Raw genomic sequence first — 17,568 nt, 5'->3', positions numbered from 1 at the left:
CACCACACAGCACGCTGTATTCTCTACCTGTAACACCACACAGCACACTGTATTCTCTACGTGTAACACCACACAGCATGCTGTATTCTCTACCTGTAACACCACACAGCACGCTGTATTCTCTACCTGTAACACCACACAGCGCACTGGATTCTCTACCTGTAACACCACACAGCACACTGTATTCTCTACCTGTAACACCACACAGCACACTGTATTCTCTACCTGTAAAACCACACAGCACGCTGTATCCTCTACCTGTAACACCACACAGCACACTGTATTCTCTACCTGTAACACCACACAGCACACTGTATTCTCTATCTGTAACACCACACAGCACGCTGTATTCTTTACCTGTAACACCACACAGCACACTATATTCTCTACCTGTAACCGCACACAGCACGCTGTATTCTTTACCTGTAACACCACACAGCACTGTATTCTCTACCTGTAACACCACACAGCACGCTGTATTCTCTACCTGTAACACCACACAGCACGCTGTATACTCTACCTGTAACACCACACAGCATGCTGTATTCTCTACCTGTAACACCACACAGCACACTGTATTCTCTACCTGTAACACTACACAGCACGCTGTATTCTCTACCTGTAACACCACACAGCACGCTGTATTCTCTACCTGTAACACCACACAGCACGCTGTATTCTCTACCTGTAACACCACACAGCACGCTGTATTCTCTGCCTGTAACACCACACAGCACGCTGTATTCTCTACCTGTAACATCACACAGCACACTGTATTCTCTACCTGTAACACTACACAATACGCTGTATCCTCTACCTGTAATACCACACTGTATTCTCTACCTGTAACACCACACAGCACACTGTATTCTCTACCTGTAACACCACACAGCACGCTGTATCCTCTACCTGTAACACCACACAGCACGCTGTATCCTCTACCTGTAAGACCACACAGCACACTGTTTTCTCTACCTGTAACACCACACAGCACACAGTTACTACCTGTAACGACACACAGCACGCTGTATCCTCTACCTGTAACACCACACTGTATTCTCTACCTGTAACACCACACAGCACACTGTATTCTCTACCTGTAACACCACACAGCACTCTGTATTCTCTACCTGTAACACCACACAGCATGCTGTATTCTCTACCTGTAACACCACACAGCACGCTATATTCTCTACCTGTTAGACCACACAGCACACAGTTACTACCTGTAATGACACACAGCACGCTGTATCCTCTACCTGTAACACTTCACAGCACGCTGTATCCTCTACCTGTAATACCACACTGTATTCTCTACCTGTAACACCACACAGCACACTGTATTCTCTACCTGTAACACCACACAGCACACTGTATTCTCTACCTATAACACCACACAGCACACTGTATTCTCTACCGGTAACACCACACAGAACGCTGTATTCTCTACCTGTAACACCACACTGTATTCTCTACCCCTAACACCACACAGCACGCTGTATTCTCTACCTGTAACACCACACAGCACGCTGTATTCTCTACCTGTAACACCACACAGCACACTGTATTCTCTACCGGTAACACCACACTGTATTCTCTACCTATAACACCACACAGCACACTGTATTCTCTACCCCTAACACCACACAGCACGCTGTATTCTCTACCTGTAACACCACACAGCACACTGTATTCTCTACCTATAACACCACACAGCACACTGTATTCTCTACCTATAACACCACACAGCACACTGCTTCTACTTGTAATGCTGATATTGGAATAAAGTAAAGAAATTTTTTTTAAATAATAATTATTTTCATTTCCACACACATATTGTGATCAAGCATCTTTTTTCTTTGAGGTTAAGCCCCATAATAAGGACTTTATCCAAAATTATCTTACATGGGATATACTGTTTATGCCTTGTTTTTTGCAGGTGGGATTGGCAGTGCCAGCTCTATTCCTCTCTGTCGTTTAGCATAATTTAATCGTGTTACTGCATCATTGTTGTTAAGACGCTGCAGTACTGCAATGAAACTCCAGCATGTGTGAAGACAGCCTTAATTTCCCTGCAGACTTCTGCACAATCAGCGAAGTTGCAGCAGCTGCTTCTGGCCGTCAGAGATGGTGAATCACTCACAGGATTGGGAAATCCAGCCTGCCTCCTGTGACATCATGCCCTGCCTGCATCATCAGCCTGTGCTCAGCAAACACACACAATGTGAGACATAGGCATGTAATTTTTGTCTCCTAAGGTGGAAGGGCAGAGTGAGCAGGAGACAATGTGGGTTGCCACAGAGGCCATTTTTCTTAACTTCCTGGATTTCAATCAGCTACCAGTGTGGCAGAACCGTACAGATATGTAATTAGAGATGAGCGAACTGGGTTCTGGCTCGAGTCCATCCGAACCCGAACATTCGGCATTTGATTAGCTGGGGCTGCTGAACTTGGATAAAGCTCTAAGGTTGTCTGGAAAACATGGATACAGCCAATGACTATATCCATGTTTTCCACATAGCCTTAGGGCTTTATCCAAGTTCAGCAGCCACCGCTAATCAAATGCCAAACGTTCGGGTTCAGATGGACTCGAGCATGCTCAAGGTTCACTCATCTCTAATGGTAATACATTGTATAGACACATCTATATAACTTTTAATAGAAAACAAGATTTCCTTATGTGGAGTTCCCCTTTAACCCCCTTGGCCCTGGTAGTAATCACCCAACAGTAAATAGCGGCATCCCCATGTTGGTAACTACTCTCGGTAGGTAGTTAGCCACGCATGTAATATAACAAACAAAAAACAGACTCCTCTACTCACCTGGCTCCCGTGCAGTCCTTCGGCAACTTCTTTCCATCTCAGCTCTGCAAGTGGCACTTGAGAGATGCCACTCAAACACTGGAACTCAGTGGGAGAGAGCGTCTTCTTGTGACTGCAGGCATAACACTGCCTGCGACCACAAGGTTGACTAAAAGGGTGAGGAGTCAATGGCTCCTCGTTTTGTCAGTGCACCTCATTTAACTGTAAGCACTCATTACAAGCGATTTTAGTTAAAGTTCTGGACATAGTACTCAGCAGCCGATGCTGATATCAGCCCTGCCAAGGACAGTATGGATGGACGAGTTTTAGGCTTCATCAATCACCCATCCCAATGTTAGTCTTGTTGCCAACACCTGGTGCAAGCGACCCCACTAGTCACACATAAGTCTGGCATTGAGTATTACTAATAATTATGATACACTTATTTATAATGGCAGTACATCTATAATAGTGTGTAATTGTGTATAATAATGTGCTTGTAAAATTAGCATAACTAGAATGACTGGTGAAGAAAGAGATGACAGGGTGTTTTTTTCCATAGGACAATGAATCACTTGAAAAATGTAAAATAATATGCTTATTGTATTAATCTGTTGTATTATCATAAGGCATTGAGGGGCTGTAACCTTCTTGTACCTCCTTGTCCTTGGTATTGGTTACATGTTCCCTCCCCTTACAATCCATCTTATGGTTAAGCTTAGGGATGGTCCGAACCTGCCGAGGTTCGGGTTCGTATGAACCCGAACGCTCGGCAGCAGATTCCCGCTGTCTGCCCGCTCCGTGCAGCGGGCGGATACAGCGGGAGTAACGCCTGGAAAACTGGGATACAGCCAATGGCTATGGCTGTATGCCAGTTTTCCAGGCGGTCCTCCCGACAGCGGGAATCATTACCGAACTCGGTTCGGACCATCCCTAGTTAAGCTTCATTCCAGTCAGTCAATAAACTCTGTAGTGTCTTTAAGGTATTATTGGCCTCTATATAGCGTTCCTCCTCACAAGTAGAGATGATCGAACATTGGGATTTTGCAGGTTCGATCGAACTTGAACCTTCAGCATTTGATGCCCGATGCCTTTACGTTCCGTGGGGAAGGTGGAGACTGCCCGAGTACCGCCTGGAAAACAGGGACACAGCCTAGGTAGTAATGGCTGTATCCCTGTTTTCCATCTATTAAGGGCGTATAGCCAGAAACGCGTCAGATGTGTATTTTTTCTTTTTTTGTATCTGCCTTTCTGTTCAATTTTTAATGGAGTAAAGAAATAAAGAACAAAGTTTTATTGGAAGTGCTGACCTACTTTGCCTTTCTCCAGCAAAATCCCGATGTTCGATCATCTTTACTCACAAGTAGAGATGAGCGAACCGGGATTAGCGGGGGCTGCTGAACTTGGATAAAGCTCTAAGGTTGTCTGAAAAACATGGATACAGCCAATGACTATATCCATGTTTTCCACATAGCCTTAGGGCTTTATCCAACTTCAGCAGCCACCACTAATCAAATGCCGAAAGTTCGGGTTCGGATCGACTCGAGCATGCTCCAGGTTCGCTCATCTCTACTCACAAGTTCACTTCTCCAATCATTTTGGCTGAAGGCCAGGTCTAGGCAATGCATGGGTGGTGTGATAAGGCATGTTTCCCAACAACTGACCTAGTAGTACTCACCTGAATCATACTTTTGAGAGTGGTCTTTTATCCAGAAATTTTTTCATGGTTCACCCATAGTCCAGTTGTAAGCCAACTAGCAGACTGCATAGCAACATTTTTCAGTTTTTACATTTATGTTACAAAAATTAGGATTTAAACATTTCAACATGCCCCAACATTTCTTGCTGTGTTAGCCGGTGGTGTCCTTCGGCTGCTGGTTGCCCTTTTCCTCTTGAAATAAACATGAATACAGGGCTGAGTGTGCATGTCCATAGTGTGGTTAGGAAACATTGGTTATTATTCTCACAACAGCGTCAGCAGTAATAGGCTATAATACTAGATTTAGTGCTATTAGTGATTGTCAATGAGATCATTATAAATTGATTTCTATCAGAGACTTTGTTTTTTAATGAAACAATATTTCGCTGCACACATCTCCTAACCTAATTTTCCTTTATGGCAGTCAGACATTAGTGCAGAATTGTGTTGTTGTTGATGAAAATCTCTGGCAAAATTGCTCCTTTAAATCAACCATTGATAATGACTGAGCTGACTGATCCTTGTATGATATTCAAGTAGGTTTACAAAGAGGTGTCCAGCACGCTGACTAATGTTCATCAGAATCCATCTATATAACATACACAATTCACAAGAGGTACATTTAGGGAGGGGTATGTATTATTTGAGCACTTTTCACATGCTACGCAAAAATCTTCAGTCCTTGCGCAAAAAAAACTAAGCGAGGGTCTATCTGGAGTACTGCTCAAAAGTCTCCATAAATGATGCATAAAACCTTACTAACTGCATAAAAACCAAAAATACAGCAGAATAAGAGGCCCTTGCACACTGAGTAAAATAGGTGGAATTTAGGTGGATCCATGAGCAAAACTTAAAGTGAATAAGCCTGATGCTCTCCGCTCAAAGTTTTGCTCATGAATAGAACGGCGCCGGCGCAGGGAAGTCGGTGCCTCAGTCCTTTTTTTGAACCACGACCCAGCTACCGTGTACAGCGCCGTTCTATTCATGGGCACCAGCCAGGTTCAAACACTGGAGGCGACCCAACCGCCACCAGTGGATGGAAATGCCCTCCCCTGTATGATGCTCCAGGCCGGTGCCTGTAAATAGAATAGCGTTGTACACAGGAACTGGACCATAGTTCAAAAAAAGGAATGTGGCACTGGCTTCTCCGCTGTTCTATTCATGGGCTAAACTTAAAGTGATTGTACCTGATGGTACATTTGCTTTAATGCAAATGCTAAGGGGAGAAACTCTATAAAACATTAAATGTGCTCAAGATCCGACAGTTACAAAGGGCCCCAAGATCAAGGATCTTCTCAATTGGTCTAGTGTGGGGTTTGTTCACAAGGGCAAAAAACTGCACAGTTTCCATCTCCCATTAGAGCCTGAGCTGCATGCAAAGCAAGGAGCGGCAAGCTGGCGCTTGTTTTTTCTTGATTTATGATTATACTCTATGTGAGGATCTAAGAGCACCTGGAAGTTTGTTTTTTTTTCATCTGAAGTCCACTCTAAGCTTCCAAATCGTTTAAAAAATTATACAAGTTATAAAAGGAATACTCATGGTTGTGACATTTTCTCTGAATGCATGATTTATTGATATTGAAGACTGTGGAGTATGGATAACTGTTGCCTATAAAAGAATATGGCTATGTTCACACCAGAGTTCTTTCTTCTGTTTTTGTGCTCTGTCACTGGAGCAGAACTATGACAAACTTGATGGACACCAACAGCCTCTAATGGACCCCGGAGACTTTAGTGGAGCCGTCAGGTTTTTGTCATGATGTCTGATACATTACCGGACAAAACAGAACAGCATGCTACTCTATTTTATCCAGTATTTTGGCTGATCCTGCAATAGAGGAACCAAATGAAGCCTTCAACACAAGTGTAAACCCAGCCTTAGGGCCCTATTCCACCGGACGATTATCGTTAAATCGTTCGAATCTAAACGATAATCGTTCGGTTGAAATGCAGTTAACGATTAACGGCCAAACGAGAAATCGTGGATCACTTTATAAGACCTGGACCTATTTTTATCGTTGCTCGTTCGCAAAATGTTCGCATTGAATAAGACATTGTTCGGTCGTTCGCAATAGATACAAACGCAATAGCGAAGAAATATCGAAGAAAAAACGATCGCAATTACGATCATAAGTAACGATTATCGTTCCATGGAAATGAGTGAACGTTTTCAGGTCTTTCGCAATAGCGGTCATTTGAGATCGTTATTCGTTAACGATTATGCGAACGATAATCGACCGGTGGAATAGGGCCCTTAAGCCATGTACTGCATCGCAGTGAATTTCAAACTGTGATACTGTGATTTTCATTGAGCTGCGAGAATGCAGCCCCTGCCCACTTTACCCATCGGTGCCGGGCTAATATATTACCTGTCTGCACTTCTGTGCTTTTTCGGCTCCCTGATTGGCTAAGCGGGACACCAGAAAGGCGGGAGCCAGAGAAGCTAGTGGAAGCGTGGTGGGGTAAGTGGGCAGGCGCTACATTTTCTCAGCAGAACTCACAGCGTGAAATCCACTGCAATGCGGTACATGTGAAACTGGCCTAAGGCTGGGTTTACACTTGTGTTGGCGGCTTCATTTGGTGTCTCTATTGCAGGATCCGCCAAAATACTGGATAAAATGGAGAAGCAGTACGTGTGAAACTGGCCATAACCAGTATCCAGCGAGTACCAATATTCTTGCATGCAGATATTTAGAAACGGCAAGCCTACCTAAACAATTGGTGACAATGATATGATTCGGCTTAAAATACAGAAAATGACTGAGATGATATTGGAGCAATCGATTTTGATGGTCTGTCTATACCCAAAAGATTGCAATAAAGTAACACAATGGACTGTTTGTAGTTCAGTTTATTAATATATATCACAAATGCTCACAATATCAAAGCATTTTCCTCAGCATGCTAGATGGAGACATAAGAAAAAAATAAAATAAAATAAAAATCCTATATTCCAATTTTATCTTTAAAAAGGTTGGAACATTTCCATTGTCTGCCCTTACTTATACTTTTTTTTCACGCTTTCCTTAAAATATCATTTGGTTGCTGTACTTCCATAGCAACATGTGGAGAACAAAAACAGGAGCGACATTAGCTAGGAAGAAAAAAAAAATAAAATAGGCCTAACAACACAATTGAGGTTAGCTGTACACTAAAAGGATAAAAAAGCGCTGATATATTGCCTTCACAGTAAGCAACAACAGTTTAATAACAGTGAAACACAAGATCTTGGAATTGGAAGCAAGAAATTCACTAGACGAAGATCATTAGCAAGAGGCATACAGCACACAGTAAGAATCCAGGGTGCGGCCTAGATTTAGGCCTACTGGATGTCATTTAAAGCACAACATAGTTCAACATGACTCTTCAAGTATTGTAATATCACAGATTTATTGTAATTAATGTGGTATATGGCAAAAATAAAAAAAGAAGTATGCCTTGTAAATAAATATATAGAGATATATATAAAAAAGATTAGATAGGCTATATTTGTTTTTCATGAATTGATTTATATAAATGTGTGGAACATTTAATAAACCGTAGGTAAGGACGTCTTTGTCCCTTTGTTTGTATCAGCCACTGCATGCACAGCCAGGTCGAGGCAGTTAATGGATTATCATAGTAACAATACAACTACAGTATGACTAAAGAACACACAGAGTGCCATCATACGAAAAGCCTTCCAGGGAGGAAGTGTGCAGTTAGACACTATACAGGCTACTCTTCATGGCACAACTTTACTGGAACGGATGGTTACACTACAAAATGGGAACACGGAGTGCTTGGTAATGTGTTGTGTGCTCTAACATTCTGTAAATTCCTTCTCGATTCCTTCACCTCCTGATGTAGTAATGGGTGGATCCTAGGGGGGGGGGGAAATAAAGCAATAAATAGGTTAGAACTTTCCACTAAATATATGAATTATTTTTTTTCCCTTAAAATCAACTGGTGCCAGAAATTTGTAATTTAGTTCTATTAACAAATCTCAAGTCTTCCAGTACTAATCAGCTGCTGTATGTCCTGCAGGAAGTGGTGTATTCTCTCCAGTCTGACACAGTGCTCTCTGTTTGCAACCTCTGTCCATGTCAGGAACTGCCCAGAGCAGTTACAGTAGCAAATCCACATAGAAAACCTCTCCTGGTCGCCAAACTGGCAAAGAATACCATTTCCTGCAGGACATACAGCAGCTGGCACCAGTTGATTTGAAAGAAATAAAAAATGGTGAACCTCTTTGCACTTCCTGCAGGACATACAGCACCTGATAAGTACTGGATAAAGTGAGATTTTCAAAAAGAATTACAGTGGTCAATCAAATTACATTGGCCTCAGGTTATTCAATATTTTTAATAGACAATGTTCCTTTCTGGACCATTGTAACTTCAAGCCAGACCCAACATACAAGGCTACACATGGTCAGGATTTGCAGCACATGTGAATAGCTAGATAACTGACCAATAAACGTCACCATTTTACTGGTAAAAACCCAGTATTAGTGAAGTATATGCAGTGATTGGCTGTCTAGTATCTCCTCCCTACAGTATTGTGTGATACTATATGTCCTGTACTGCTGTGTGTGTCTAGTATCTCCTCCCTACAGTATATAGTGAGATACTACATGTCCTGTACTTCTGTGTGTCTAGTGTCTCCTCTCTACAGTATAGTGAGATACTACATGTCCTGTGCTGCTGTGTGTGTCTAGTATCTCCTCTCTACAGTACAGTGTGATACCACATGTCCTGTACTGCTGTATGTGTCTAGTATCTCCTCCCTACAGCATAGTGTGATACTACATGTCCTGTACTGCTGTATGTGTCTAGTATTCCCTCTACAGTGCAGTCTGATACATGTCCTGTACTACTGTGTGTCTAGTATGTCCTCTCTACAGTATAGTGTGATACTACATGTCCTGTACTGCTGTATGTGTCTAGTATCTCCTCTCTACAGTATAGTGTGATACTACATGTCCTGTACTGCTGTATGTGTCTAGTATCTCCTCTCTACAGTATAGTGTGATACTAGACACACACAGCAGTACAGGACATGTAGTATCACACTATACTGTAGAGAGGAGATACTAGACACACACAGCAGTACAGGACATGTAGTACCTCCCTACAGTATAGTGTGATACTACATGTCCTGTACTGTTGTATGTGTCTAGTATCTCCTCTCTACAGTATAGTGTGATACTAGACACACAGCAGTACAGGACATGTAGTATCTCACTATACTGTAGAGAGGAGATACTAGACACACACAGCAGTACAGGACATGTAGTATCTCCTCCCTATAGTATAGTGTGATACTACATGTCCTGTACTGCTGTGTGTGTCTAGTATCTCCTCTCTACAGTACAGTGTGATACTAAATGTCCTGTACTGCTGTGTGTCTAGTATCTCCTCTCTACAGTATAGTGAGATACTACATGTCCTGTGCTGCTGTGTGTCTAGTATCTCCTCTCTACAGTATAGGGAGATACTACATGTCCTGTGCTGCTGTGTGTGTCTAGTATCTCCTCTCTACAGTACAGTGTGATACCACATGTCCTGTACTGCTGTGTGTGTCTAGTATCTCCTCTACAGTGCAGTGTGATACTACACATCCTGTTCTGCTGTGTGTCTATCATCCCCTCTCTACAGTACAGTGTAATACTTCATGTCCTGTACTGCTGTGTGTCTAGTATCTCCTCTATACAGTAAAGTGTGGTACTACATGTCCTGTACTGCTGTGTGTGTGTGTCTAGTATCTCGTCTATACAGTAAAGTGTGATACTACATATCCAATACTGCTGTGTGTCTAGTATCTCCCCTACAGTAAAGTGTGATACTACATGTCGTGTACTGCTGTGTGTGTCTAGTATCTCCTCTACAGTACAGTGTGATACTACATGTCCTGTACTGCTGTGTGTGTCTAGTATCTCCCCTACAGTATAGTGTGATACTACATGTCGTGTACTGCTGTGTGTGTCTAGTATCTCCTCTACAGTATAGTGTGATACTACATGTCGTGTACTGCTGTGTGTGTCTAGTATCTCCTCTACAGTACAGTGTGATACATGTCCTGTACTGCTCTTTACCTCTGTCAGGATGAGTTGCTCCTTTGAGCACCAAGTGAGTACGGCTTCATTTTATTTTTCTGGAACCCTGTGTAATCTGTACTGTTCTCTGAAAATGCTCCAAGAAAGTCGTTTACAGCTTTCAGTCACTATTTCTAACTGTTGTATGTAAGGACTTGCTTTACCAATTACCAGTTTTGCTCTTTTCAATATACAATTGTCGTCTTGGAACCAGTCAGTATTCGAACTTGATGGACCACCATAATCTACATATCTGTATAACTTTCTGACACCATGGGTTTGAAAGAATTTTATTTTGGAGTTCCCCTTCAATTTATTAAGTCTGGGTGACCCTTTTAATGTGCAAGAATTAGCAGTAAATCCAATATAGTAAAGCTTGTAGTTTATCCTGTTAGTACAACATCCTGGTGATAAGTCTGACATCTTTCTTGCTTTTGACTGAAAGTATTGCCCTTTATTAGTACTCATGCCTATACATATAAAAATAAATGATAGAATATTGTCATTATAAGCCACTACCCACTGTACGGTTGCATATTGCAATTCATAGCTTTTTATGCAACTTTGTAAAATTTCACCAAGTTGTCAAGTGGTGGCACCGTGTTTCCCCAAAAATAAGACATCCTCCGAAAATATGGCATAGTGGAGGATTTACATGACAGTTTAAACTAAGGCATCCCCCCAAAAATAAGACCCCTGCATCCCCTGAAAATAAGACCCCTGCCGCCACCATGACACCATGCTGCTACCCTCTGCCAACCTCTGTGCCTTGTGAGGGGAAGTGGTGGTGCACTAGAAGGGAAGACGCAGGCCGCTAGTGTGATAATGTCTATGCGCCACTCTGTGAAGAGGCCGGGCAGCGTGCTGAGGATGCACAGCGTGGGGGTATCGGTAGCTACAGCCATCCCACTGTCTCCAGTCTGGCAGTCGTTGTCTTGTGTGACCACCACAGTCTCTGCACCACATTGCTGTTACCGGGACCCGGCAGAGGTACATTGGCCAGTCCTGAAGGGGACCAGACAGTAAGGGGAGAGACGGGACTGATAAGAGAGTGAGGGGAGAGATGGGACAGTGAGGGGAGAGACGGGACTGATGGGACAGTGAGGGGAGAGACACAGGACTGATGGGACAGTGAGGGGAGAGACAGGACTGATGGGACAGTGAGGGGAGAGACACAGGACTGATGGGACAGTGAGGGGAGAGACAGGACTGATGGGACAGTGAGGGGAGAGACGGGACTGATAAGACAGTGAGGGGAGAGATGGGACAGTGAGGGGAGAGACGGGACTGATAAGACAGTGAGGGGAGAGATGGGACAGTGAGGGGAGAGACAGGACTGATAAGACAGTGAGGGGAGAGATGGGACAGTGAGGGGAGAGACGGGACTGATGGGACAGTGAGGGGAGAGACGGGACTGATAAGACAGTGAGGGGAGAGATGGGACAGTGAGGGGAGAGACGGGACTGATAAGACAGTGAGGGGAGAGATGGGACAGTGAGGGGAGAGACAGGACTGATAAGACAGTGAGGGGAGAGATGGGACAGTGAGGGGAGAGACAGGACTGATAAGACAGTGAGGGGAGAGATGGGACAGTGAGGGGAGAGACGGGACTGATAAGACAGTGAGGGGAGAGATGGGACAGTGAGGGGAGAGACAGGACTGATAAGACAGTGAGGGGAGAGATGGGACAGTGAGGGGAGAGACGGGACTGATGGGACAGTGAGGGGAGAGACGGGACTGATGGGACAGTGAGGGGAGAGACACAGGACTGATGGGACAGTGAGGGGAGAGACAGGACTGATGGGACAGTGAGGGGAGAGACAGAACTGATGGGACAGTGAGGGGAGAGACGGGACTGATGGGACAGTGAGGGGAGAGACGGGACTGATGGGACAGTGAGGGGAGAGACACAGGACTGATGGGACAGTGAGGGGAGAGACACAGGACTGATGGGACAGTGAGGGGAGAGACAGGACTGATGGGACAGTGAGGGGAGAGACAGGACTGATGGGACAGTGAGAGAAGAGACAGGACTGATGGGACAGTGAGGGGAGAGACAGAACTGATGGGACAGTGAGGGGAGAGACGGGACTGATGGGACAGTGAGGGGAGAGTCCGGACTGATGGGACAGTGAGGGAAGAGACAGAACTGATGGGACAGTGAGGGGAGAGTCCGGACTGATGGGACAGTGAGGGAAGAGACAGGACTGACTGGACAGTGAGGGGAGAGAGACAGTACTGATGGGACAGTGAGGGGACAGTGAGGGGAGAGTCGGGACTGATGGGACAGTGAGGGGAGAGAGACAGGACTGATGGGACAGTGAGGGGAGAGACATGACTGATGGGACAGTGAGGGGAGAGTCAGGACTGATGGGACAGTGAGGGGAGAGACACAGGACTGATGGGACAGTGAGGGGAGAGACATGACTGAGGGGACAGTGAGGGGAGAGACAGGACTGATGGGACAGTGAGGGGAGAGACCGGACTGATGGGACAGTGAGGGGAGAGTAAGGACTGATGGGACAGTGAGGGGAGAGACAGGACTGATGGGACAGTGAGGGGAGAGACAGGACTGATGGGACAGTGAGGGGAGAATCAGGACAGGGAGGAAGTGTGAATTCTTCTTCATGGAAAATTAAGTCATCCTCTTAAATAAGACGCATAACATCTTTGGGAGCAAAAGTTAATATAAGACACTGTCTTATTTTCGAGGGAAACAGGGTATATACTGCCAGAACATGTCATCCCTCTGATCGATAGTGATGCGACTGCTACTCCCAGCCTTTCCATTGATTATTCCTGTACTGTATTGCTCCCATCCACCTGCTGTGTAGAGAACAGGAAAGCGCCCTGCTCAGCTGAATGCAGACGTCTTCCAGTTCCTTGCACAGCAGGTGGACAGGAGGGCAGCTCTACACGAGAAAAGAAAGGTGTGATGGGAATACCGCTTTAATTCTGCACAATAGGATAATGAAATCTAAACTGACAATTAAAATAAACCTGTATATCCCCCCCCCCCCAATTTCTATGCAATAAAAGCCAAATCTACAAAAACAATATCCTGCTGTTTTAGCAACCCAATATATAGCCGCTAATGCTGTATTAGGGAAATTGCATTTACTCGGCTTCCTATCTTACAGATGAAAAAGCGTTCATAGATAAATTGCAGGAGCCGTATCCGTAAGCGCCTTGCATACACAAATAAGGCCAGACACATTATTACCAGCTGAATTGATTAGTACTAAATGGCGGCATTTGCTTCAGCAATTTAAAAGCGAATACAATCTGAGGCGAGTAAGTGAGAGAGGATGCCAGTGGCCCATTGCTAGACAGCGGGAAAAAACAAAAGCGGAAATTTACCATGTTACACCATCTCGTACTGATTTGCAGTGATAAACCGGGAAAGACAGCACGCCAACAGCATCCCAATCAGCTGGAAGACAAAGGAGCAGAATACATACATTAGACGGCAATCATCTCCCATTGTATCTTAATAAATATCTATTTTCTACTCTACGTCTTATTCTTATTGTTTCAGAACAATACTACGTGCAAAGGCGCAGACAGGAACAAAAGTTACACTCCTTTTATCCAGCATCAATGGTACCCAATACATGATTTCTAAAAGTGTCTGGATATCAGATGAACATAGTTAAAGGGGAACTATCAGGTTAGACCTATCTGGTTAGTCGTGTGCTCCGCGGTCTGGTGAGACTGTTAGGAACCCTTCGGGGAAGGGCTAGGAGCACTGCCCGCACCGATCCAGCCTGCCCTTGGCCGGCCCGATCCATTCTTTATCGTTAGAAATGGGCAGGACGGCCAGGGGCCTGATTGGCACTATGGGGGCAGGCAGTACTCTTAATACCCCCACCCCCAGTGCTCCTAACAGTCTCAAAAAACCATAGGAAACACGAATAATTGCACCGCAATGGTGCCGAGGAGGAAGGTAAGACACATCCCTTCCTCCTTGGCGTCTCCTGTGCAATAGGGACATATCAGCAGGTTAGATTTGTCTAACCTGCAGATAGTTCCCCTTTGAGGCTGGATTCACACTACGTATATTTCAGTCAGTATTGTGGTCCTCATATTGCAACCAAAACCAGGAGTGGATTGAAAACACAGAAAGGCTCTGTCCACACAATGTTGAAATTGAGTGGATGGCCGCCATTTAATGGCAAATATTTGCTATTATTTTAAAACAACGGCTGTTATATTGAAATAATGGCAGTTATTTACTGTTATATGACGGCCATCACAAAAAAACACAGAAAAGATCTGTTCACACAATGTTGAAATTGAGTGAACAGATCCTTTCTGTGTTTTTAATCCACTCCTGGTTTTGGTTGCAATAGGAGGACCACAATACTGACTGAAATATACGTAGTGTGAACCCAGCCTAAAGTAGTATTCAAGTCCAAAACATGCACTAGACAGGGAGTAAATGTAAGATTATTGTAGAGCCCCATGTTCTCCTGATGTACAATTGCAGCAAGGAACAGTTTGAGTGACGCTCCGGCCAAACGTGTAAAGTTTGTATTGTATAAGTAGCATAGACGTCCGGTGCTTTAGTTCATCTCTGTTCAGGGGTATGGGGCTCAGCTGCAATACCAGATACAACCCATTGACCAGTGGGGTATAGTTTTTGTTTTTTTTTAATCATTTTTTTAATCTTGGACAATCCCTTTATCTTTTCCATTTACATGATATGCGTCCATTTACAACACGTAAATAGGTAGATGTCAAATGTAGACTAAATAGCTACTGTATAGTATAAAGTACATTTGGTTTGGACAAACATTCGGTTGCAGATTTTTGTGAAGAGGCGTAAATTAATGTAAATATGGTCCTTTCAACCAATGTATTTCGTGAGAAAAAAAATAATCTAGAAAAATACTATTAATTATGCAGCTCTACATCCACCTGTGATCACATGGTCAAAGTGACAGAGCCTATGGGATCAGCTTTTTTTTTTGGGGGGGGGGGGGGGGCTCGGCTGCAAGCTCTTCTATATACTCACCTGTGATGACTGCTTTCCCGCAATGCTGTGTCATTTCGGGGCTATGAGGCCGTTTAAATTCTGCTGGGTCTCATGTGACCACTTCTCAGGCTGTCCCACATCTAAAGAGGTCGAAGGTAAGTGTCTTCAATGCATCTCTCTGACAGCATAGAGGTGCATTGAAGACACTGACTTCTGGTTTTCAAAAGCCTTGAAGAAAGAAGAGGGCTCAGAAGTGATGTGACACCAGCGGAATCCGAACGGCGTTCTATCACTAGAATTAAGAAGTCATTATGGGTGAGTATACAGAGGAGCCTGTCGCTGGGAAGCAAATGGGGAAAAAAATGCCATGCTACTTTAAGAGTTTTAAGTATATTTTTTTATAATTTTTTTTTTTTGCATGAGAGCTGATTAAATTCTATTCGATTGTGGTGTTTAATCAGTATGACCGAGAAAAAAAATCAAAGGAAATCCTTAATCTGTGACAACAGATGGAACTAATTTCCACTGGTCAGAACTAATCGATTTAATAACATACATAGAACGCTAATCCCTAAAGACTGACTTCTCAGGTTACATCAAACAATTATTGTGCATGGCCACCCTAAAGGGAACCCGCCAGATCCCTTATGCAACATAAGCCTGCCCTCCCAGTACTGTAAAGCTATAGAGTAGGGCATTCAGATCCTGTGCCCTTCAGAAGCTTAGGAACGCCTCTGACTCTTTCTACTATAGAATAAAAGTATTTTCTACATTCTGGAGGCAGAGACTGATATATAAGTTATCATGTCTCTTAACCTAACAGCTACAGTATCTAACATTGTCATCAGTTTGGAATATGAATTACAGCTGACGGTTCCATGCAAGGGAGTAGGTACAAATGGCTGCGCACTATAGCAAACTTTAGACTGACCACAAATCCATCAAGTGTAGTCATAAACTTTCAAGTGACTCTGTACCCACAATATGCCAACCCCCCCCCCCAAAACCGCTTGTACGATTGGGTGGGATAGCTGCTTTTAATCAAAGATCTGTCCTGGGGTCCGTTCGGCAGGTGATGTAGTTATTGTCCCAAATAGCAACTTTTATACTTTCAGCCCTGTGTCAAACTGGTGTGGCCTGGAATGTTTGTGCCCCTGGCCTGTGACGCCCCTCCGTCCCTCCTTTCCACCCCTTAGAAAAGCCCCCAGGCAGGATTTCTCCTAATCACTTGTCTGAACACTGCACATGCGCTGAAGAGTGTGTAGAGGAAGGACGGAGGGGCGTCGCAGGCCTAGGGCACAGACACTCAAAGCCACGCCAGTTTGACACAGGGCTGCAAGTATAAAAGTTGTTTTTTGGGACAATAAATGCCGAAGGGGCCCCAGGACAGATCTTGGATTAAAAGCAGCTTTCTGAAGGTCTAAGTGGTTTTGGGGGGGGGGGGGACACAGACTGTGGGTACAGAGTCGCTTTAACATTTACCTGCAAGTGCTTGTCACTGGGAGCTTCAAATGATGATGGCTCAGGAGGCCCAGTGTATTTCAGGAGTGTATCACTGGGCCTCCTGATGTGGCAGGCCCCATAGCAGTTGCTATGGCTCCTATGGTGGTAGTTACACCCCTGGTTTCATGTGATTCAGACCACAAAAAAAAAAAAAAAAATAGGTGCATTTGCGGCTCGGGCTCATAGTCCTGAGTCTGCATGATCCATGATTGGTTGCGGTCCATTGAGCGTTATCCTGATCCGTCCGCAATTATGGACTTTGCATTACAGATATCACAGAAGGATTTGTGGACAAGGCCTTACTTTTATATACATATTATTCCAGGTATATTATCTACTGTAACACAGCACACATGAAAAGACAATATGAATGTGACAAGCTGCAAGGTAGAATGGCCATACAGAATAATGCAAAATAAATAAATAAATAAATAATAATTAATGCAAAAAAAGAAATAAGTAGGACACCTAAACACAATTGTCCTATAGGGTTGAACACTGAGCTATTAAG

General features: G+C 44.0%; 1 protein-coding gene across 1 annotated transcript in view; it reads right to left on the bottom strand.

The window, feature by feature from the left end:
* Positions 1 to 7,333: 7,333 nt before the first annotated feature.
* Positions 7,334 to 17,568, bottom strand: part of TSPAN7 (tetraspanin 7) — a 100,290-nt gene continuing 90,055 nt past the window's right edge. Inside the window, exons 7-8 of the mRNA XM_069945836.1 lie at positions 13,937 to 14,009; positions 7,334 to 8,362 (exon numbers count right to left, since the gene is read on the bottom strand). Coding sequence (XP_069801937.1) covers positions 13,941 to 14,009 — 69 coding nt within the window. The 3' untranslated portion in view covers positions 7,334 to 8,362; positions 13,937 to 13,940. The remainder of the gene's footprint in view (positions 8,363 to 13,936; positions 14,010 to 17,568) is intronic.

Source organism: Dendropsophus ebraccatus, chromosome 11 (assembly GCF_027789765.1).
Source record: "Dendropsophus ebraccatus isolate aDenEbr1 chromosome 11, aDenEbr1.pat, whole genome shotgun sequence".
In the NCBI taxonomy this organism is placed as follows: domain Eukaryota; kingdom Metazoa; phylum Chordata; class Amphibia; order Anura; family Hylidae; genus Dendropsophus; species Dendropsophus ebraccatus.
The sequence above is the reverse complement of the archived record's forward strand: the minus strand, read 5'-3'. Positions and strand labels throughout refer to the sequence as shown.